The 23,626-nt window shown below is 40.1% G+C and overlaps 1 protein-coding gene across 1 annotated transcript; it reads right to left on the bottom strand.

The window, feature by feature from the left end:
- On the bottom strand, positions 1–22,044 carry LOC128053084 (uncharacterized). The gene is made up of 6 exons (XM_052645522.1): positions 21,922–22,044; positions 15,238–15,392; positions 11,376–11,418; positions 7,937–8,089; positions 4,481–4,639; positions 1–501 (listed from the first exon to the last, which is right to left on the bottom strand). Exons 1-6 carry the CDS (start codon positions 22,042–22,044, stop codon positions 382–384), a joined length of 753 nt encoding a protein of 250 aa, XP_052501482.1. The 3' UTR covers positions 1–381.
- Between the last annotated feature and the right edge of the window lie 1,582 nt (positions 22,045–23,626).

The raw sequence follows: 23,626 nt of genomic DNA, 5'->3' as shown, positions 1-23,626 counted from the left end.
AAAACATTTTAATCTTACAGTACAGTACCTCAAAAAGTACAGTAGTCAGTACAACATTTGGGGTATAGGGGCTGCCATCGTGTGAACAGGCAAGAAGAGTTACTAACTGGAGGAGGGAGAAGAGGTGGGAGATGGCAGAGTTGAAGGATGATTAGCAACAGGAGATGGAGGGCAAGCTACAATCTCACTCATGCTTGATGCTGAGAGCTCAGGTTCTGTTTCCCTCCAAGAACCAGATGCACGTTCACATCTTTGAAAGTTCATAACATGAAGGTTTGCATGTAGGGTACTTATTGTGTTCCCAAAGAACACAGCCATGTACTCTCAACAGCTCTGTCAGGATAAAGATAACATGTTTCTCACTCCTGTCTTCTCAATTGATTATAAAGTGACCTCTTGAAAAATGAAAAAAATATGAACACATTCTCTCTTAGAATGTTGTAAATCTATGAGTGAAGAAAATGGCACAGTCTCTCCCTGATATCCATTTCCAGGCAGGTGCTATAGCCATATCACAAACAAACGGCATGGATTACATGTAGACAGAAATACACAAAGACAAACAGAACAGAAAGAAATATACAAACAGAGAAAACATAACAAAAAATGCAAATGTTAAAACTAATGAAAAAATAAAAATTAACTCATGGAAATATTGTAGCAGTACCCAGAATAATTTCCACAGCTGACTGAGTCTGCTAGACCTCTGAATGAAATATTCTCCCACCCCAGGCATGTCTTCTGTCAGGCTGGCAGGAAGGCTGGATTATATCTGGGCAGACTGTATCTGACTGCCCATTAAATATACTTCCCTTCTCCTAATCAAGGTAGTGATTTGATTCTGTCTGTGCTCATCTGATATTGTGCCACCAATAATTAAATTACCTCAGTGCAAGTAAATCTGTCAAATGCTGAATATCCTTTTACCAAAAAAATCTAAAAGCAGTTATATTAATAAAAAAATTAAACTTAGATGCGAATGGTAGCGATGAAAGTAAAGATACATTTATTGACATTTAAAATAAAATAAACCTCTATGTAATCTATGACATAGACACTTTTAAAGTGTTTATTTCTGCAACAGATTAATTTGGTTCTTCCACCATAGTTACAGGACTGCTGTGAGATGAGTCTGGATGACTGAAATGGGCCTTGTTTGCACGAGTTTAAAATAGTTTAGAATTAGTTTAGAATAATTAATAATTAAAATGTCACTGTTATGAAAGTACCTTGAAATGTTTTAAATCAAATTTCTGGTGTGACTGCCAGAATACTGGACAAAAAAGGGGGATGTGTAATCACAGTTCTGGTTCTAGTACTAATTTCTGGCACTAATTTGGATACATGAACTAGGCCTTTCCAGCTTTCTCACTTGTACATTAGAATGTAGAGCAGACAGTTCTTCCTGTTTCTTCTAACTCTAAAATCCTTTGTTTCTATTTATTAAAATGTACTGATTAGACCTGGCATAATTCTGGTTAAGAAAATGAGTATATTTTAGTAAAGAAAGCTATGAGCTAGTGCTGCCCCCTTTTGTAGGCTTGTTTTATTCAGTTTTATGGTGGAGAGGGCAGAAACAGCTGCGAAGAGCAATTAAAATTAATTTAAAAAACTAGATAAATATTTTGTCATTTTAATTATTCTCACTGGCATCCCTCATCTGCCTATCCTTGCATAAGCAAGAGTCTAAAATTTGTTTATTTTCTAACTCTGTTTTGCTTGTTTTTAGCAAAAAAAAAAGAGTAAATAATGTTCAATGACTGTTAGTGAAAATAACTGAGCAAACATGCTCTTGAAATTTTCAGAAGAAACATGGTTTCATCAATTTTTCCAAGATAAATTTTTCTGTATCCTGGATCATAAGACAGTTGCTCCTATATTAACTGAATGATGTTTTACATAATAAACAATAGTGGAAACAAACATTTTCAGACAATTGGAAATTCTGTATGAATGCCATCTGACAAAACATTGCATATGTTATCTTAAACAGAAAACAAAGGACTATCTTTTTTAGTCACTGCAAACAATTAATAATTCACAAGGAGAAAATTATTTTAATTGTCATGTTGATGTCTGAGCACTCTGCCTATGTTCTTGGCACTAACAAACCATGTCATTTCCATTTCTGGAATGTTCAAAGTAGATAATGTGAAAAATCTAAACTAAGTACAGTTGACTCCTGAACAATGTGGGCAGTGGGAATCAGAAATCCACATATAACTTTAGAGTTCTGCATCTGTGGATTCAACCAAGTGTGGATCATGTGGCATTGTGCTACATATTTACTGAAAAAAATTGCATACAAGTGGACCTGCAGTTCAAACTCTTGTTCTAGGGAAAACTGCATAATTAAAACCTATTTCCATACAAAGCCAAACTCCTAGGAAATTTACAGAAATCTGTGCAGCTGAAAGTAAGGAAAAATCTGATAATTCTATGTATTACACAGGCATTTTCTTTGGCTTCTAAGAGTTGCCAATTTCTGATTTGATTTCACCAATTGTGGCAAGGCAGTGGGCCTGAGCATTAAATGTATTGTATTAAAGACCCTCCCAATAACATGGGAACCCTCTAAGGGACACAATCCAGTATAAAAGAGAAACCAGGGAAAAAAAAACTGGCAAATGAGGATTAATAAAAAGCTTGACTGCACTAGCCTGTGCTGGAGGTAGGGAGAAAACTGTCCATTGAGAATTCATAATCAAGATTTGTACTTGTTTAGGGTTTCACATTTAAAACATATACAGGACCTGGGAAGCACCAAATTGACAGAATAACATAAAAAGTGGTCTTCAGTTGGTTGCACCACTGGGACACCAGAGGAAGGAAAAACACCCTCAGACAAGACCTCCTTAGAGCCTCATGGGCTTCCCAGTTATAATCCTAAAATTTAAAAAATACATGAGGCAACATGCCACCATTTATCCTGTTTCTCTTCTTCTGTGTTAACACAGAAAGAAACCAGAGATCACACAGAGATGAAAGAGGCACACAGCACAGTGGTTTAAGGTATAGTCTCTGCAGTTACCTTCGATAGTGGCTTTTGGACACCTATGTAACTAGATGGCTTTGCACAAGATAACTAACCATAGTTTTCCCATCTCTAAAATGGGAATCATCATAGTAACTTATCTAACATATAAGAAGTCAATGAGTTACTACACAGAAAGTAGTTAGAACCAGAAGCATGCATATAATACAAAAACACTAAAAAGGAATAGCTGCCCCTATCATCGTTAGCATCACAGTTAGCATCTTTGCTATTATAAGTAATTGGTTACATTATCCACCTATTTCATGATTAGGATTTTTTTCCTCAAAATCTACCCAGATGCATATAAGTCTGGGCTGCATTTAATTTTAAGGTAAACCTAGAAATTATATGTAACAAAGTTATTTGATTTCACATGACTGGTCCTTTGTTGATATCAGCAGTAGAACTAAGAACCATGGGAAAATGTAGCAGGCAACTATTCAGCTATTTAATTATATGTGTCTAAAACTTAATTTTAGATTTTATTTTTTAAACTCACTTATATATAGGTTTCCAATGTAAATCATTTGCCTTATAATGTGTTATGTTACTGTACATATATTTTGATTTCTTAGAATCCAAGAACTGTTACATGGATAGATGCTCTAAGATACATACTTGGTTGGGTAAACAGAATATAGCTTTGATCTCAAGAGTAGATGTACCATGGTCATTACAGCCCTAGACCTCTCCCTGCCCCACCACACATTCCAGGGGCACTGACCACCAGCCTACTATAGGGGACTGGGAAAACAGAGTTAAGGCAGCAGGCTGCCTCATCAAGTTTTCTGTTGGAACTTTGAACTTATGAGCTCACTAAGCTTTTGTATCAGCTAAATTCTGCCTGTTCTGCAACCCTCTCTTCCAGGACTTTTCAAGTCTCTCCCTTTATTTCCAACTCCTTTCATTACAATTCCATTTGAAGGAAGAGATTCCTCAGTACTCCCATCTGCCTACTATGAACCCCTGAAAAATTTTAGATTTATCTCTAAAAAATAGAAGTAATTGACACTTGTCTCATGACATGGTCTGGAAAAGATTAATTTGCATTCATTTTATATTAGAAACTCTTGGGAAGCTTCATATCTAGTTATATATTTAATTTGTTTACATTTGCTGAGGGATATACTACTGTTTTATTTTTGATTCCCCTTAAATAGCCAGCCATGTCTTACAAATAATGGGACTTTTATTCATTCAGCATTCACTGAACATTTCAGATGTACTAGAGACTGTTCCTGGCTTCAGTGTAGGTTAATGAATAACTCAGATTTTACTGACTGACCTTTTCAACTGAATCATGTCACAAGTCATGTACCTACTGAGTGTGGCAGAGACAGGAGGTGTCCTAGTTCTCACATTTATTCCCTTCCCAGCACTCTGTACCATTATTCCCCATCAGAAAGAATAACACTTTCACGAACTCAAAAGTGACAGACTTACAATGAGGAAGGAAGCTCCAAAAACCATGGCTTTCATCATCGCATCCAGGTCTAATGGGAAGTGAATTTCAAAGTGGTCAGCATCACTCACTGCTGATAACACATCATTCCACTTCCGAGTAATACTGCCCATGCTACATATGCCATCAAGTAATCTTACCTAGAAAGACAAGAATGAAACTTTGTGATGATCGAAAAGTGTTAAAATACATGTTTTAATTTTCTAATTAGAAACAATTTATATTGAGAGAGCATAAAAACAGTTCAGGAAAAGGACTTAGAACTTAATGTAATTTCAACTGAGGAAATTATAGTTAAGAAGGGTTATATACTATGCAACTAGTTAAGAGCCAAAAATTAAAAATAGAACTACCATATTACCCAGCAATCACATTGCTGCTGCTGCTAAGTCGCTTCCATCATGTCTGACTCTGTGCGACCTCACAGACAGCAGCCTACCAGGCTCCCCCGTCCCTGGGATTCTCCAGCCAAGAACACTGGAGTGGGTTGCCATTTCCTTCTCCAATGCATTAAAGTGAAAGTTAAGTCACTCAGTTGTGTCTGACTCTGTGTGACCCCATGGACTGCAGCCTACCAGGCTCCTCCGTCCATGGGATTTTCCAGGTAAGGGTACTGGAGTGGGGTGCCATAGCCTTCTTCAATCAATCACACTACTGGGCATATATCCTGAGGAAACCATAATTCAAAAAGATACATGCACCTCAGTGTTCATTGCAGCACTATTTACAACAGCCAAGTTATGGAAGCAACCTAAATGTCCATCTACAGATGAATGGATAAAGAAAACGTAGTACATGTATACAATGGAGTATTACTCGGCTTCTCGTTACAGTGGTTTCTCCCATTGTGGAGCACAGGCTCTAGGTGAAAGGATCATTTGCAGTAGTGTGAATGAACCCAGAGTTGGCCATACTGAGTGAATAAGTCAGAAAGAGTAAAACAAATATCATATATTAACACATATATATATAATCTAAAATAATGATACAGAGGAACCTATTTGCAGGGCAAGAATAGAGGGGCAAATGTAGAGAATGGACTAAGTCTTAAAATTATCAGGCTGATGCTCTTTCTTCATCTTTAAATGAAGCATTAAGGGGAACTTGTGTCATGAGGTATGATTTGAATTAATTACTAAATTCTCAATATAGCAAAAGATTAGGACTGGGGATTGGGAGGATTCGCCTCCAGCTTAGCCAGCAACATGAAAAAGCAAGGAGGTATGGTACTGTGCACTTCATAAAAATCCATATTCTCACAACTTTTTGTAGGTTGAACTCACTGTCTTTAAGGTATCCTAGGACACCAAAGGACTTCTGCTTCTAAAAGGGAGACCCAGGCACTTACTATACGGTGAATATGTTAATGTCACTTGCTCATGGGAATAATATACTCCATCCTTCCCACTCTTCAGCTCAGCCACATTTTTTCCTTGCTACAGTAACGTTTGTCTTTTTTAATCAGATAAGCAATGCCGGATAATATGGTGAAATAAATATGGGAAAAATTGAAAAGTTTACTGGATAAACATGATGAACTTAGATGGATTGTCAAGCATTCAGAAAGGAATCTTTAAAATGTCCTGAAAATATTTCTATAAATTTCTTTTGTCAAATCTTACTGTTAGGTAATAAGAAATTTCTCGTAGACACTGAAAGCCATTTTTTTTAAATGAAAAAATGCTATAGTATGACTTGTTATAAGTTCTATTTGTATTAAAAATTATATTAGGTTAGGCTATCTCTCAACATTTTTTATATTTTTAGTGAGTTATTACTCTTTGTACCTTTATCAACTGCTGAAATCATAAAAAAAGACCTCCCATTTTGGGAAAAGATGATGGAACCAATTAGCAATCTTTGAAAATGCTTTGATGTCAGCTGGGTAATTAACTCTTTCATCATACTACTATATTTTATTTATTTTTTAAAGCTTTTAAAATCTTTATTTCTTGGTTGCACTGGTTGCTGCACATGGGCTTTCTCTAATTGAGGTGAGCAGGGGCTACTCTTTGTCACGGTGCTCAGGCTTCTCATTACAGTGGCTTCTCCTGTTGCAGAGCACAGGCTCTAGGTGTGTAGGCTTCAGGAATTGTGGCACGTGGGCTCAGCAGTTGTGGCTCGCAGGCCCTAGAGCACAGGCTCGGAGTTGTGGCACTTGGGCTTAGTTGCTCTACAGCATGTGGAGTCTTCCTGGACCAGGGATAGAACCAGTGTCCCTGCACTGGCAGGTGGATTCCTATCCACTGTACCAGGAAAGTCCTATATTCATTTTATGAGTGATATTATAAACCTCAATTCACTTATATGTGAAAGTGGACTGAAACAAGATCATTCAGAGGCTGATCTGCCCACATAGAGAAATTCTAAATACATTATTTTGACATTGCTGCTGCTAAGTCGCTTCAATTGTGTCTGACTCTGTGTGACCACATAGATGGCAGCCCACCAGGCTCCCCCGTCCCTGGGATTCTCCAGGCAAGAACACTGGAGTGGGTTGCCATTTCCTTCTCCAGTGCATAAAAGTGAAAGTGAAGTTGCTCAGTCGTGTCCGACTCTGCGTGACCCCATGGACTGCAGCCTACCAGGCTCCTCCGCCCATGGGATTTTCCAGGCAAGAGTACTGGAGTGGGTTGCCATTGCCTTCTCCAATTTTGACATTCAGTTCAGTTCAGTCATTCAGTCGTGTCTGACTCTTTGCGACCCCATGAATAGCAGCACGCGAGGCCTCCCTGTCCATCACCAACTCCCGGAGTTCACTCAGATTCAATCTGTCCATCAAGTCAGTGATGCCATCTAGCCATCTCATCCTCTGTCGTCCCCTTCTCCTCCTGACCCCAATCCATCCCAGCATCAAAGTCTTTTCCAATGAGTCAACACTTCGCATGAGGTGGCCAAAGTACTGGAGTTTCAGCTTTAGCATCATTCCTTCCAAAGAAATCCCAGGGCTGATCTCCTTCAGAATGGACTGGTTGGATCTCCTTGCAGTCCAAGGGACTCTCAAGAGTCTTCTCCAACATCACAGTTCAAAAGCATCAATTCTTCGGCGCTCAGGCTTTTTCACAGTCCAACTCTTACATCCATACATGACTACTGGAAAAACCGTAGCCTTGATTAGACGGACCTCAGTCGGCAAAGCAATGTCTCTGCTTTTGAATATGCTATCTAGGTCGGTCATAACTTGTCTTCCAAGGAGTAAGCGTCTTTTAATTTCATGGCTGCAATCACCATCTGCAGTGATTTTGGAGCCCAAAAAATAAAGTCTGACACTGTTTCCACTGTTTCCCCATCTATTTCCCATGAAGTGATGGGACCAGATGCCATGATCTTCGTTTTCTGAATGCTGAGCTTTAAGCCAAGTTTTTCACTCTCCTCTTTTACTTTCATCAAGAGGCTTTTTAGTTCTTCTTCACTTTCTGCCATAAGGGTTAGGTTACCTCAAAAATAGAATGAACCACAGCCATAGGTAGAACATGGCCCAAGCACTCCCATCGTATCTTCTTTCTTCTCATTTTGGAGGCTCTACACCACCCTGCACAGGTTCCAGCTACAAAGCCAGTGGTGACACCAAGAGGACACTGCACCTCCAGCTGCCAATGAAGCAGAGACAGAGGTGAAGATGCTATATTTATACACACACACACCCCACTAGATATGTTCTTAACTTATTCAAGGACTAGGGAAACTATTGTTGGGAGAGATAGCCCTTCATGGTTCTCTGGTACTTTACTCTTAACACTTCAAGGATATCTTTGCAGAAAGAAACTTTGAAGGATGGGGCTATGTTTTCCTTCAGGACACAGAGGAGGCTGACTACTGCTTACTATAAAACAGGCAGCTCCCTTTCTAATTCTATGGTGGATGTTGTTATAAAAGGGGATATTCGTGGTGATGGAACTGTTCGGTATCTGTATTGTGGTGAATACAGGAATCTATACAGGTGATAAAATTTCATAGAACTAAACACGCATACACATATAACACAAATATAAGTGGAGAAATCAGAAAAAAAAAAAAAACCTATCATGGGATAAATGTTCCATGAATTGAGTAAGTCTGTAATTTTGGTTAGCTTTACTACATCACGTGTGTGTGTAGTCAGTTGTGTCCAAATCTTGATGACCCCCATGGACTGAAGCCCACCAGGCTCCTCTGTCCATGGGATTTCCCAGGCAAGAATACTGGAGTGGGTTGTTATTTCCTTCTCCAAGGTATCTTCCTAACCCAGGGATCACACTTGTATCTCCTGCATGGGTAGGTAGATTGTTTACCATGGAGCCACACTGCATCATGGCTTACTTTAATCTTGGAAGAAAACTCAAACCATGAATATGAAGAAAAATTCCTAGTATATCCAAAATAATCAAAGATTAGAAATAAAGCTTCATTCCAAATATAAGACTGTTATTACAAAAGCAGTAGTGATAAAGTATGATACCTGGAAATAAATATTAATAACAATCTCCCACCAGTGTACTATGTGCCAGGTGCTGTTCAGAGCAGTTAATATTTATTATTATTTAACCCTCAAAAAGATCCAAGTGATGGGTACTATTATTTTCTCTATTATATAGAAAATCAAATCACATAATCATTAAGTATCAGCATTTAGTAAATTATTAATGTAAATAAATTAACATCTAGTAAATGCTAATAAATACGTCTTTTAAAAAATCCTGTGAATATTATTGTGCCTATTTTTAAGTACAAGAACACTGGGTTCCAAAGAAGTTAAATAAACTGTAGACATTTAAGTGGGTGACATATCTGGAATTCAGAATTCTGTTGGCCTCTTTTTAAAACTGCTTTCCTTTTCTTGTAGCAAACAAACAGTTTGGAGAAGAGTTGGCTTTCCCGGTGGCGCTAGCGGCAAAGATTCTGCCTACCACTGCAGGAGATGCAGGAGATGCGGGTTCGATCCCTGGGTTGGGGAGATCCCCTGGAGGAGGACATGGCAACCCATTCCAGTATGCTTGCGTGGGAAATCCCCTGGACAGAGGAGCCTGGCGGGCTACAGTCCATAGGGTCACAGAGTCAGACATGACTGAAGTGACTGAGATACACATGCACAACCAAACCATAATTCAGAATATCTGCTTTCTAGTTCTGACACTGCCACCTGCCAAACATAACACCATCATCAGACACTTAACTCTTCTGAACCACTCTTTCTTTATCTGTAGCAAGATATGGGTGTGATGGATTGTGTAAAGTTACCTAAAATCTCTGCTAATACTAAAAGCCTAAGCGTATGTTTACCAATACCTTATCTAGGGATCCAAAGGTACCTTTAGATAAGTGTGTGACTGCTGTTCTCAGTGACAGGTAAATTTCTAATTCAGTACACACAATTGATAGAACTGTGGACACTAACTAAACAATTCTAATTTGTTCTTGGCCTACCAATTATCACCGAAAAGCATGAACCCATAAGAAAATCCCTTGGTGATTTTCCTTAGGTGAATTAATTAAATTGATTAATTAAATTTTCCCCTCCCCCAAATCTTCTTCCAAACTGACTTGTCAGAGTCAGTGAGAATCCCCATCTCCATGGTTTTGGAAAGAGTACAACCATGTGGTGAATAGTTGGATCAGGAAGAAACAATGGATTAGACTTTCATTCTCTGACCTCTTGCCCAGAGGAGGGACAACAGAAACAGATGCATTTGAAAGGTCTCTGCATTGCCATGACTTCTTGGCCCATAGAGTCAGTGACCCTGAGCACAGAGGGCCTCAGTGTCACAGCAGCATTCTGCATAAAGTCGGCTCCATGTTCAGTTACAATGTAACCCATCTGGTCCAGGTTGTTTTCAGCATAGTATCTATAATTAGTTTCAAAGTGTGTTAGTCACTCAGTCTTGTCTGACTCTTTGTGACCCCATGGACTGTAGCTCACCAGGTTCCTCTGTCCATGGAATATTCCAGGCAAGAATACTGGAGTGGGTTGCCATTTCCTTCTCCAATTAGTTTCAAAACCTGCCATCATTAAAACACAAAATGAGAGAGCCATCTTAAATTAGAAGTAGTAAAAATAGTCCTCAAGAAGTTATTTGTGCAACATTTGTTACAGATATAAAGAAAAACATCTTTTTAAAAATTTCATGTGAAATAAATGCAACTGATTCAAACATCAAAATATTTCATAAGAAGTATTTAGATCTTTTAGAATTTAAAACATTTATTTTAATCTCAGGGTAAAATGGTTAAAATTTTTTTCACATAAGAGTAAAGATTGAAACCATATTAAAGAAGACTGATCATGTCTTATACAATACCTATATCCAGAAACTTTGACTTATAAAAGTATTTTGATGAGATTGTATGTTGCTTCATGAATTAGTCAGCTTGTGGAAGATGATTACTATAATTGCAACTTGCAAATAGGAAAAGGACCAAGAAGAGTTAAAAACTTTATGCTATAGTCAAATAAATGTGTAGAGCTGTTGCTTTAAGGGTTGGGAATGTTTTAGTGATGAAGGACAGTCTCCATGTTGACTGTTCTCATTCTTCCTATTTCCAAAGCAAGGGCCCTGGACTGAAATTCAGCAAATCAAGATTCTGCTTGTCATTTGCTAAGTCATTTTGTTTTTCTGCTCTTTTTCTCCCCTTATCTATACAAGTTAATGATAGGAGTGGAGACAAGGACTAAACAAAGAACCAGATAATATATAAGATTTGATGATTACATGATTTATAAATAAATACAATTACACAAAGATAATTCTCTTAGTTTCTAAAGGAAATCTTTCCTCTTTGAACCACTAAAATGGATTAATCTAAAGAAGAAAGTGGCTACCAGATAATTCTGATTATATGTTGCTGATTCAAACTTCCACCGTATTCAAATACTGTTGAATATTGTTGAATTATACATACTTTCCAGAGGCTCAAAATGCTGAAGAACATGTATGTAGTCCAACTGTTGGGAGAGAAAAAAAGCAATTAGGAGAGAAATAAAACAATTAAGTCAGCATTAGAAAAGAAATCGATCATATATTATAGCATATTAATTGATTTTTAAAGTGTCTTTAATAATAGCATCAGGGCTTCCCTGGTGGTTCAGATGGTAAAGCATCTGCCTGCAATGCAGGAGACCCAGGTTCAATCCCCATGTTGGGAAGATCCCCCGGAGAAGGAAATGGCAACCCACTCCAGTACTCTTGCGTGGAAAATTCCATGGACTGAGGCGCCTGGTAGGCTACAGTCCATGGGGTCGCAAAGAGTCGAACACGACTGAGTGACTTCACTTCACTTCACTTACTATGAATAGGATTAATTAAAAATATATTCTATCAAGTGAAATTAGCCTATTTGCACCTGATCAGATGGTTATTAGCAGAGACGACCAGATAGGAGAAACAGTTTCCTCCAGTTCTACCGTAAAAGATCAAAACATTTATCTAAAATATCAGAAAATCACCTTCCTGCTACAGTGAATGAACTGAGAAGAAGCTGTGTTGACAGGGACTACTCCCAGCTTAGTCCCGTGATCTCCACTCACTGACGCCTGACATGTCTCCCACAGACTGGAGTTGTCAGGAAGTTCATGATGGTTTAATATGGACCAGCCACAGAAAAGGCAGTTTTCTCAGTGGTTTACAGAGAGTGAATTAGCCAGTGGATTTTACGCAGGAATGTCCAATTTTAAATTATTTCATGGGTACTTCTGAGAAAATAACATAGTGACTGCCATTCATGTACACTACTAACCACCATCTTCCCGCAGCACATACTTTAATTAGGAAAAGTATGGATAGGGCAGGCAACATGTGACTAGGATCAGCGCAAAGAAAAGGGAGGTTGGGAATACCATTAGGTAAATTTTTATCTTTACTTTATTTCAGAATTACTCCCAAGATAGACATTTGACAGTTCCATTACCTATTATATTTGATTCCTTCTAAGCCTGGGATTTCCTTGGAAGGAATGATGCTAAAGCTGAAGCTCCAGCACTTTGGCCACCTCATGCAAAGAGTTGACTCATTGGAAAAGACTCTGATGCTGGGTGGGATTGGGGGCAGGAGGAGAAGGGGATGACAGAGGATGAGATGGCTGGATGGCATCACAGACTCGATGGACGTGAGTCTGAGTGAACTCCGGGAGATGGACAGGGAGGCCTGGCGTGCTGCGATGCATGGAGTCGCAAAGAGTCGGACACGACTGAGCGACTGAACTGAACTGAAGAGAGGAAGTCTCCTTGAGGACAGACTGATAATACCTTATACAATTTTACCATTCCTAATCTGTGAACATAGAACATTGACTGAAATGCCATAATTCTTAAATATTTGTTGAATAAGTTAATGAATACATTTTGAAATGAATTGAAATGATGGGTGTTTAGTCATGTGAGTGATTACATGCAGAGATAACACAATCCATGTTTAATTCAGTAGTATTTTTCCTGTGAAAACACAAAAAGGTGGTGGGAGGAGTCTGAAAATGTCTTGTAATATTTCAAAAGTGGTCATTAAAATGGTTTACCATCCCTTTAAAATATTCTAGCATCTTAAATCTAGGATTAAAAAAGAAAACATATTCACTACTTGGTAAAATGTCCACTGCTGGGCAAAATATCCTAAAGAAATGAAGCTCTTTATTGTGGGAGAAATTTACCCCATAACAAACTGTGGCTATTTAGAAGTAGTTATTTGAGGATTTATTGGAGTTGCTGGCAAACTTAAGTCTCAGACACCAAATAATCCTGCTATGCTAGACAGAATTCCACTAACAGGTCTTGAAAAGGATCTACATATCTTCCATATGACATTTCAAAGATCTAAGGAAAATACAGAACAATGATTGGGTGTGTGCCTTCCACTCACAACCTAGGAGGCACTTTAACTAAACAGCATCAATATAGTTCTCATTTATTCTGTACTTCCTGTGTTCCAGGAATTATATTACATGTCAGTAATTCTCATAATGCCCGGTAGGGCAGGGATAGATAGTACTGTTTTATAAATGAAGGAATTAAAATATCAACAAGTTAAGAAGTGTGTTAAAGGTTGCAGAGCTTGTAGGGGATAAAGTCAGAATTAAAAACCATATTGTCTGGCTCCAAAGCCTATTTTATTTTTTTTTTCTGGTTTTGTTTTTTAACTGAAACCATTTCTGAAAGGGAAAAGTGAATCGATAGTATCTGTCAAGGTAACAGAAAAAGTTGAACAACTTTTTTGAACTTAAGTAATTTTAAAGTTGTACAATTTTATTTCTTTATTATGCATTATAATTTTTATTTTTTCTCTTTTTTAAAAAAAATTTATTTATTTTAATTGTAGGCTAATTACAATATTGTGGTGGTTTTTGCCATATATTGACATGAATCTGTACAATTTTAAAGGGACCATTTAAAGGGAAATGGTCTAGGAGACCCTAGGCTTGCAAGGACAAATTCCTCTATTAGTGTGTGAGTAGAAAAGTGATATTCCAAAATGTATTACCTATAAACATTCTATAAAAGGGTTTACTCTAGCAGTTTAATGGATTTTATGTGTATTTATAGTTGTTTTACAAAGAGAAAATTTAATAAAATTTTTGTGTTAAATTTCAGTTTCCTAATACAACTGTATTGAATTTCACACATTGTTTCTATAGCATTGTATCAATAGTTTGCAGTGCATAAGATTAACAATATATAGAATTGCCAAAAGGAACTGGGCAACCTCAAGGAATATTTTATTGACTATATTGGGAGACAAGTATTAAATTATAGTCTTTTGCTCACAATGAACTTCAGAACCCCTGGCATCCAAAACCAAATGGGCCAAGATTACAGAAGGTTTTCCACTAACAACTTTATCTTAAATTACAATTTTTGCATGTCCACCATTTTGTTCACCAAACCTGCCTATCCCCAAATTTCTGATCAGGGTTTCAGGGTGGTTCTACAATTTTTATGTAGAAGGGGTTGAGGAGATCACCGTTTTGTGGGAAGGGGAGTCTTATGGACTTGACTAGAACCTATGTGTGCTTGGTTGCTGTTGTTTAGCCTCTCAGTCACGTCCCACTCTTTGTGACCCCATGGACTGTAGCTCCCCAAGCTCCTCATCCATGAGATTCTCCAGACAAGAATACTGGAGTGGGTTGCCATTTCTTTCTCCAGGGGATCTCCCCTATCCAATGATTGAACCTCCATCTCCTGCACTGGCAGGTGGACTCTTTACAACTGAGTTACCAGGGAAGCCCATATATGCTTGGTAATCACCTTATTTTTTTACTAAGGTATTAGGTTTTGGGTGGGGGGGGGCTGGAGTGGCTAATGAATTATGAGTGGTGAGGGAAAGCAAGGGGTCAAGCCACTTGATGATTTGGCTATTAAGGGTCTGTTTCTTTCATATCACCTTTCCTCATGTTCACTTTTAGTTCCTAGTAAATGACACCCCAGCTTGCATCTACCATAGCATTTTTCTATTCCTACTTCTGTTTTTCTAATTCTCTACAAGAGGCCACCTTGAGTATCTTACAGTTCAACCTACTCTGTTTATGAAAACCACACTCTTCCCACTAAAAGAATCCCTATCCTCTACATTTCTTAAATTAGTACCACCACTTTTAAAGTCTCACAAATTAGACACCTGTTATCACTAACCTTTATCCACCCTCTACAACTTTTCATTTCTTCTTGTTGGTTCTCCCAGATCATATTTCATAAGAAAACAATTTAAGTATTCCAGACCAGGAGGACAGTTCAGCATAGGAGCTGGCTCTGGCATCCAAGTTGTTGGAGCAGACTTACTTGGTGAAGGGTACCAGCCACGTTGGCACTGTATAGGATGGGTGCCACCAGTTAGCAGGTATGAAGGGAGGGTCCTGAGTTGCTGTAGGCTGTAGTATCCCACAGGCAAGTCTCCTGGGGTGTATGCAGGTGAAGGGACAGTTGTTCCAGGGAGCCTGCATTAAAAAACAAATGAGACAATTATATGTAGTGAAAACTAATATATTGAGACTTAGCATTAATTTTTATATGAAGATTACATGAGTCACGTGACAGGTTCTTAACAATGACAAGAAGTTCCATTTTCTAAGGGAAGGGGCATGTACCAAAAATGTAGTGGGAGGATTTCCAGATTATTAACTCATTTAATATTCTTATACCTGTGAGATAATTATGCCCAGTTCACAAGTACAAAAACTAAGGTTGAGGAGATTAAGTAATGTGTTACCCTCTCTATGCCTATCACATAAAGCTAGTTAACACAGGGTCTGGCATAAAATTACCATGATGCAAATTTCTACTTTTATATTCTTTACCATTATTGTTCAAGTTCACGTAAGTGGTAACACTGAGTTTTGAAGTCATTTGCTAGTTTCAAAGGGATGATTTAGACTGCTGCATTGTCTGTGAATTTGTCACCTGTTTATACCCTCATCATCTGGTTCTCACAAGCTTTCCTCCAACCAAGGATCAGTTAAATTTTAATTCTGTCAATATAAAAAAGATCACAGTCAAGGAAACCAGATTTCCTTAAAGAGACATGATGTTTAAGAAAATAAGCACTCAAAATCATGAATTAATAAATAAGAGGGTATAACTAATGGGTGACTTCAGATTTTGTTTTTCTTTTACTAAATGTCTCTTAAAAGCAGCAGGGATATCATCTCCTTTTATCTCTGCCTTCTCCAGCCAGGATGGTATCAGTACAGGCCTAACAGGGAGCTTGAACTCCTGCCAGCAGTAACAAGGAGCACTTCACCTCCACCTGTGCAAAAGGAAGGCTCCCTATAAGGAAGCAGGATCCCCTGACATTTAATGAAGAAGCATGGGTAACTTTCCACAAACATTTCACAATGACTGCTTAAAATATGAAGAATTACCAGCATTTAGACATGAGACTGTCCATTCTGCTGGGAAGAATCTATAGTTCTTGAAAAAAATAAGATCTAAGTATTTTTATCTCCAAATTTGTTTCATTTTACTTTCTTAGATTTAAACTAGTTAATTGGTTTATTTATGTAAGTAATTGGGCTTTGGTCCACTACTGCTTAGGCGGCTTCCCTGGTGGTGCAGAGGTTAAAGCGTCTGCCTACAATGTGGGAGACCTGGGTTCGATCCCTGGGTCGGGAAGATCCCCTGGAGAAGGAAATGGCAACCCACTCCAGTATTCTTGCCTGGAGAATCCCATGGACGGAGGAGCTTGGTGGTCTACAGTCCACGGGTCACAAAGAATCGGAGACGACTGAGTGACTTCACTTTCACTTTCCACTACTGCTGCTACTGCTGCTAAGTTGCTTCAGTCCTGTCCGACTCTGTGCGACCCCATAGACAGCAGCCCACCAGGCTCCTCCATCCATGGGATTCTCCAGGCAAGAACACTGGAATGGGTTGCCATTTCCTTCTCCAATGCATGAAAGTGAAAAGTGAAAGTGAAGTTGCTCAGTCGTGTCCGACTTAGCGACCCCATGGACTCCAGCCTACCAGGCTCCTCTGTCCATGGGATTTTCCAGGCAAGAGTACTGGAGTGGGGTGCCACTGCCTTCTCTGGGTCCACTACTAAGGGGTATCTAATAAACTCAAAGTTATTTCTAGCTTTGGAGAGCCTTACCTGAAGCCCTGTGAGAGGGAGAACCACAGCTCTCTTTCTCTGACCTTTGAGGAAAGTCCAGAACAAAATGTAATAAGCAGTCAGATCCACAAGACAAAAGGTGCTTTCCTCTTAACCCCAGCCAAAAGAGATGGTTTTTAAAAACTACTGTAGTTAAAAACAAAATAGAAGAAACCAGGTTGAATATTTTATTCTCAGGTTTTATTACAGATTTATTTTAGTTAAAATGCAACTAACTCCAAATTAACAGGAGATTCTAGCTGAGACCTGACCTATAAAACTGACTGAAGCCTTGATAACATTTGTGGGTTTTTATTTATTCTCACCTTTTTTTGGTCAAGAATTTACTGACTGAAAATTCTAACTTAATTTCACAGTCTACTCATGGATGCATAGGTTGGGAAACAATATTAGAACAGTAATTCTCAAATTTAGCTGTTGACATAATTCAAAAAGACACCCATACACCAATGTTCACTGCAGCACTATTTATAACAGACAGGACATGGAAGCAATCTAGATGTCCATTGATAGATGAATGTATAAAGAAGTTGTGGTATATATATACAATGGAATATTACTTAGACATAAAAAGGAATGAATCTGAGCCAGTTCTAGTGAGGTGAATGAATGTTATACGAAGTGGTCTGTTATACAAACTGAAGTCAGAGAGAGAAAAACAAGTATTCTATATTAATGCATATTAAAAATAGTACTGATGAACCTATTTGCAGGGCCAGAATAGAGACACAGATGTAGCAAATGGACTTGTGGACACAGCAGGGGAAGAAGTGGGCGGGACAAACTGAGAGAGTAGCACTGAAACATATACATGCTGCTAAGTCGCTTCAGTCGTGTCTGACTCTGTGCAACCCCATAGACGGCAGCCCACCAGGCTCCCCCCGTCCCTGGGATTCTCCAGGCAAGAACACTGGAGTGGGTGGCCATTTCCTTCTCCAAACATATACATGAGCATATGTAAAATAGCTAGCTAGTGGAAAGTTGCTGTATACCACAGGGAACTCAACCTGGTGCTCTGTGACAACCTAGAGAGGTGGAGTGGGGTCTGGGGGTAGAAGGAAGGTTCAAGAGGGAGGGGACATATGTATACCTATGGCTGATTCATGTTGATGTATGGCAGAGGCCAAAACAACATTGTAAAGCAACTGTCCTCCAATTAAAAATAAAATTTAAAAATTTACCTGTTGATAAAAATCAACAAGATAGGATGTTTTTCAAGATTTTTGTTGGAGATCCTGATTCAATATGTGGCCAGAAATCTATCATTTTTATTTTATTAAAAGAAATCCTACTGTTTTGATACACTTAGCATATATTAAACTACACTTTAAGAGATGATTAGAATTTTTTTTCCTGAAACTTAAGATCCAACCAGATCATTCTGAAGGAGATCAACCCTGGGATTTCTTTGGAAGGAATGATGCTCAAGTTGAAGCTCCAGTACTTTGGCCACCTCATGTGAAGTGTTGACTCATTGGAAAAGACTCTGATGCTGGGAGGGATTAGGGGCAGGAGGAGAAGGGGTTGACAGAGATGAGATGGCTGGATGGCATCACCGACTCGATGGACATGAGTTTGAGTGAACTCTGTGCATTGGTGATGGACAGGGAGGCCTGGCGTGCTGCAATTCATGGGGTCTCAAAGAGTCAGACACGACTGAGTAATTCAACTGAACTGATAAAATAAGTAAATTAGTGGTTTCCAGGAGAAGGACAAAAATGTGGAGTGATCGTTAACGGAAGGTGATGAATAAAATGAAAATGTTCTGAATTTAAATTTAAACTAGTGATGGTTGTACCACCTTGTGAACATACTAGAAACCACTGGCTTGCATGCTTTTTAAGTGGTGAATTTTATGTATAGAAATTTATCTCCATTAAAAAAAGAAATTAAGATAAATCATGTCGAAAGACACTAAATATTGAGAAATGGTACTGACTGTATTATGTTGGATTGTTAATATCTGGGTTTAGAAGGGGTTGACCCAAGAATTGGGGTTTACACTGGACCAGATCCAGACAACATGCATAAACATGAGGCAGAGGGGAAAAGAGCCCTGCCATTTTCAGAAAACAATGCAGGAGCAAAGGCTGCCTGAGCTACAGAATTTCATTTCTAGAAAGTCACAGTATCTCTGCATCATCTCACAGATAGTTATTTTTGAAACTGTAAGTTTTTGCCTCTTCTTGATACTGTTACCAAGCCTCATCCAGTTGGGACTATTGTTGACTTCTCACCTTTTTCTTATTTCTTTTTGTTCCAGTAGTTCCTTCACACTGATCCTTAGAGCTGTCTTATTAGATATCAACTAGCTGTTCACAGGATATTCACTGAGCACTCATTATGCAATGGACCCTGTGCCAGAAGTTGGGAAGGTGATGAAAAAACAAACTCAAGTATCTACTTTATAGCCCCGATGGCCTGTTAAACAGCATCTGCAGATCCCTATGGTCTCTTGGATAAGATGCAAACTCCTTATCTGCACTCAAGCCCTTTCACCATCATTTCCCTGCACTTTTGCTATTTGTCCCAAATAGGCCTTTATCAAGTCCCCAAGAAACCACCAGGTCTTCATGACCTTGTGCTTCTGGATATGTTTTTCTTTCTCCAAGGCTTGGTCCCTTTCCGATTTTTGGGAGGGTTGAGAAAATCATTATCATGACAACAAAACTTTACTTCCTTAGTTAGGATTTCCCTCATCACTGGCAGAATCAGCTACTCTTGTCTTCTGTGCTTCCCTGGTGGTTCAGATGGTAAAGAATCTGCCTGCAATGTGGGAAACCTGGGTTTGATCCTCAGGTTTGGAAGATCTCCTGGAGAAAAGGTAATGGTGATCCGCTCTAGTGTTATTGTCTGGGAAATCCCATGGACAAAGGAGTCTGAGGGTACTACAGTCCATGGGATTGGAAAGAGTCAGACATGACTGAATGACTAACACTTTCATTTCACTTTCATCTCTCGCAGAATCAGTTACTCTGTCTTCTGTTCCTCTATAATATTTGCTTCATATTTCCCTAATAATGTGGAGAATGCCATCAATGTTTTCACAACTTCTGACCCCAGGAGGCTATAAATTCTCTGAGGGCAGGAATTTGTTCCACTTGACAACCAGTAAACTACTTGGAATCCAGCAGGCATGCAATATTTATTTGTTGAATCAAGAAACTAATCAGTTAATTAAAAGAGCAACCTTAATTTTTCGTGTCATTTTCTGTCGAAGAGAATATTTAACTTAGCAGGTATAAATTGGGAATTGTATTCTGGAGGGGCATCAGAATTTGGATCTGATGAATTTAAATGGCAGTTGTAGGCAGGAGGAACACCAGACATTAGATACAGGAGCTCTGTTTTATTTTCCATTTCATTGACAGGTTGATCAAGGCTTGGGGTAATAGGCCTTAGAGAGAGGTAGACTACAAGGGAGAAATAAAATAATTTGATGACTGAAGATACTAAATTTTTAGTATGCTAAATAATCAGTGTATGTAATCACTACAATATATACCACTATATTTACTATAGAACATGTAAAATATATATTAAACATTAATCTATACACACAGTAATTCTTAGGCTGAACATAAATGAAAAAAGTAAAGCTGAGCAATTATACTGTACTTGTGATTTACACACTGAGTTCTCAGGCTGGTGGTTCATATGACCTGGTATTGCTCTTATTTGTATATCCAAATTCCTTCCAAGATAGTCAAAATTCTTTGTCCTCTAATGCACTGTGAAGAATTTGGCATACATGACATCAATCTGATTTTTTCCCCCCATATCTTTTTTGGAAAGGGGCTGTGTCAAAGTAAGTTCAAAGCAACATATACTTAATGCTTTAAAAGGCAGTGTGCAAACATCATTCATTTAGAGGTGATTTAGTTCACTTTGCTGCTGCTGCTGCTGCTAAGTCGCTTCAGTCGTGTCCGACTCTGTGCGACCCCATGGACAGCAGCCCACCAGGCTCCTCTGTCCCGGGGATTCTCCAGGCAAGAATACTGGAGTGGGCTGCCATTTCCTCCTCCAATGCATGAAAGTGAAAAGTGAAAGTGAAGTCCCTCAGTCGTGTCCGACTCTTCGCGACCCCATGGACTGCAGCCTACCAGGCTCCGTCAAACAGTACTGGAGTGGGTTGCCATTGCCTTCTCCAATAGACCTATTTTAGGTGGCTCCAATTTTAAATATGTGATATAAAATTTAACTCACTGCAGGTTCTCAGTAAAGGTAAACAAAAAGGAGAATATGAAATTTAGGGAAAACCTAAGTCTAGAAATACCAATTTTATTTTACATGCAAGTGCACCCTGAAATGGGCTTCCCTGGTTGTTCAGTGGTAAAGAAGCGCCTGCCAATGCAGGAGACGGGGTTCCATCGCTGCGTGGGGAAGACCCCTGGAGAAGGGAATGGCAACCCAGTCCAGTATTCTAGCTTGGGAAAATCCCATGGACAGAGGAGCCTGGTGGTCCATGAGGTAGCAAAGAGTCCCTTGCGACTTAACTGAGAAGGAGCACCTGAAATAACTACATCTTTCCAGTTTGCCTGAATGCTAGAGAGATGGGTTCTCCCTGTAATCCCCGTCCCTCTGCCAGCCAAGCACGTTAAGTGACTACAAACCCTTTTACCTGCGAGTCGACCTGACCTGGGTCCCCAGCGCTGTGCAGAGGGAACGCCAGCCCGAGATCCCGGAGGAGCCCCGTCTGGCGGGACCCGGCCTGCAGGACAGAAACGCGGCGGTGGGCAAGCGGCCCTAGGGGCGGGCCCAGGCGGAACACTCTAGCCAACAGCCTTCTTCCCGGGGCCACGGCCGCCGTCTTCAAAGCCGGCTCCCTCCCGGTGCCCCGAAACTTCAGGAACTACCTGAGGATGCGGCGCGGGGCGTTGCCGGCCTCGAACCTCTGTTAGCAGGGGGCCAGCCCCACTCACCGCCAGATCAGCTGTCCCCTCGGAACCCGGGACGACGGGCCTGGGGTCCGATTTCATCCGCGGAGGAACGGGAAAGGGGCGGGGCGGGTAAAGGGAGAAGGAAGAGGAGGCTGTTCAAATTAAAATTAAAATAGAGATGGTGGGGGAGGGGCGCTGGCCTGGGGGCGTGGTCCCGCGGGCAGGGACCCTCCTGGGGCACCTTCCCCTCCCCGCGCCGCCGGGTGCTGGGCGCTCCGCCGCCTCCGCGGTCGGCGGCCTCTGGAGGCGCGGCCGTCACTTGGAGCCAGTTTACAAGGGAAAAACGTGGGAGACAGGAAAACAAGGAGAAACAAGTTGTCACCGTCACCGCTCTCCTGTGAGGTAAAGAAAAGAATAAGAGCAAGTCGACGGTTGCCTGTAATCCGAGAGACACTTTCTAGAGCCTGTGAGGCAGGACTTCCTGACGGAGGTTACAGAGTCCAGGAAGGAAAAGAAGCGCTGTTAATTTGCACCTGTCGTCCCCTCCGCCCCCGCCCAGACCGTTGGCTTGCGCGCTTGGTCTTGGCGATGCAGTGCTGGCTGAAAACGGAGGTTCAGGGCTCAGGCATTTGTTTTCCTTTCCACAGGGTCGGAGGAGGCCAGTTTGATGTCGGAAGGAGCAAGGAATGGTGTCAGGAAAGAGGAGTAAGGGAGCAGGGTTGCCTGTGTTTTCTGAGAGAAAAAATGGCATTTGTTAATTAAGGTTGTTAGACACAAGTATTGATTTTAAACTACTGAGGTTCAGGTCTGAGGTCCACGGGGAAGGAACACAGTTCTTTTGTCGCTGTTGGGTCAGTAAAGCTGCTGTTGGGTCACTGTAGTAAAGCCCATCTACTGACCCAGAGTTGTGGTGAAGGAAAGTGGTTTATTGCAGAGTGCCAAGCAAGCAGTCTAGGCAGCCGGTGCTTAAAAGATCTGAACTCCCTGATGGTCTTTAGGCAAAAGGGTAAAGTCAGAGTGAAGGAGGCAGGCTGTGGGGTGGATAATCCGCTCCTGGACATTGTTCAGATTTGTTGGTGGTGAGGTAATCGGGTGTCAACATCTTCAGCCTTCTGGTTCCAGCCAGTCTGGGCCAGTCTACCTGCTTGCAGCAGCCAGTAGACTTCTTCCACATGCTGGTGTTTTCAATTTTTGCAAAAGAGCTCAAAGGATATGGCTCAGAATATTATCTATAGCCTTTGAGATCAAGGAACTTAAGGCCTATGACTTTGTTTAGTGGCTTTCGTTATTATATAGTTTGTCTTGTTTGACTGTTTTTCTTTCTGTGTTTTCTCACCTCTCTGATTAAATTTATTATTTGGAACTTAGTGAAGGCCTTGGAGCTAAAGTTTTTCTACAGACAAGAGGTGGCCGAGGAATCTGGGTGCAGGAGGTCTGTTCTGAGAAGACCAGAAGTAGTCCTATTTGGTTGCACATTGAGGAGAACTGGGAGAATCTGGGTCCCTGATCTTACAAGAAATTCAGTTCAGTTCAGTTCAGTTCAGTCGCTCAGTCCTGTTCAACTCTGTGACCCCATGAACTGCAGCATGCCAGGCCTCCTTGTCAGTCAACTCCCGGAGTCTACCCAAACTCATGTCCATTGAGTCGCTGATGCCATCCAACCATCTCATCCTCTGTCGTC

The sequence above is a fragment of the Budorcas taxicolor genome, chromosome 1 (genome assembly GCF_023091745.1).
Source record: "Budorcas taxicolor isolate Tak-1 chromosome 1, Takin1.1, whole genome shotgun sequence".
Classification (NCBI taxonomy): Eukaryota; Metazoa; Chordata; class Mammalia; order Artiodactyla; family Bovidae; genus Budorcas; species Budorcas taxicolor.
Note: the sequence above shows the minus strand (reverse complement) of the source record. Positions and strands in the feature narration are given on the sequence as shown.

Excerpts from the sequence above, each read along its gene's own strand:
- LOC128053084 (XM_052645522.1), bottom strand. The coding sequence starts at position 22,044 with ATGAAATCGGACCCCAGGCCCGTCGTCCCGGGTTCCGAGGGGACAGCT. Across the intron at positions 11,419-15,237 it reads TGGCTGGTACCCTTCACCAA|TTGGACTACATACATGTTCT; the intron begins GTAAGTCTGCTC and ends CTCTCCCAACAG. Across the intron at positions 502-4,480 it reads TTGGAGCTTCCTTCCTCATT|CACCTGCCTGGAAATGGATA; the intron begins GTAAGTCTGTCA and ends ATATGGCTATAG.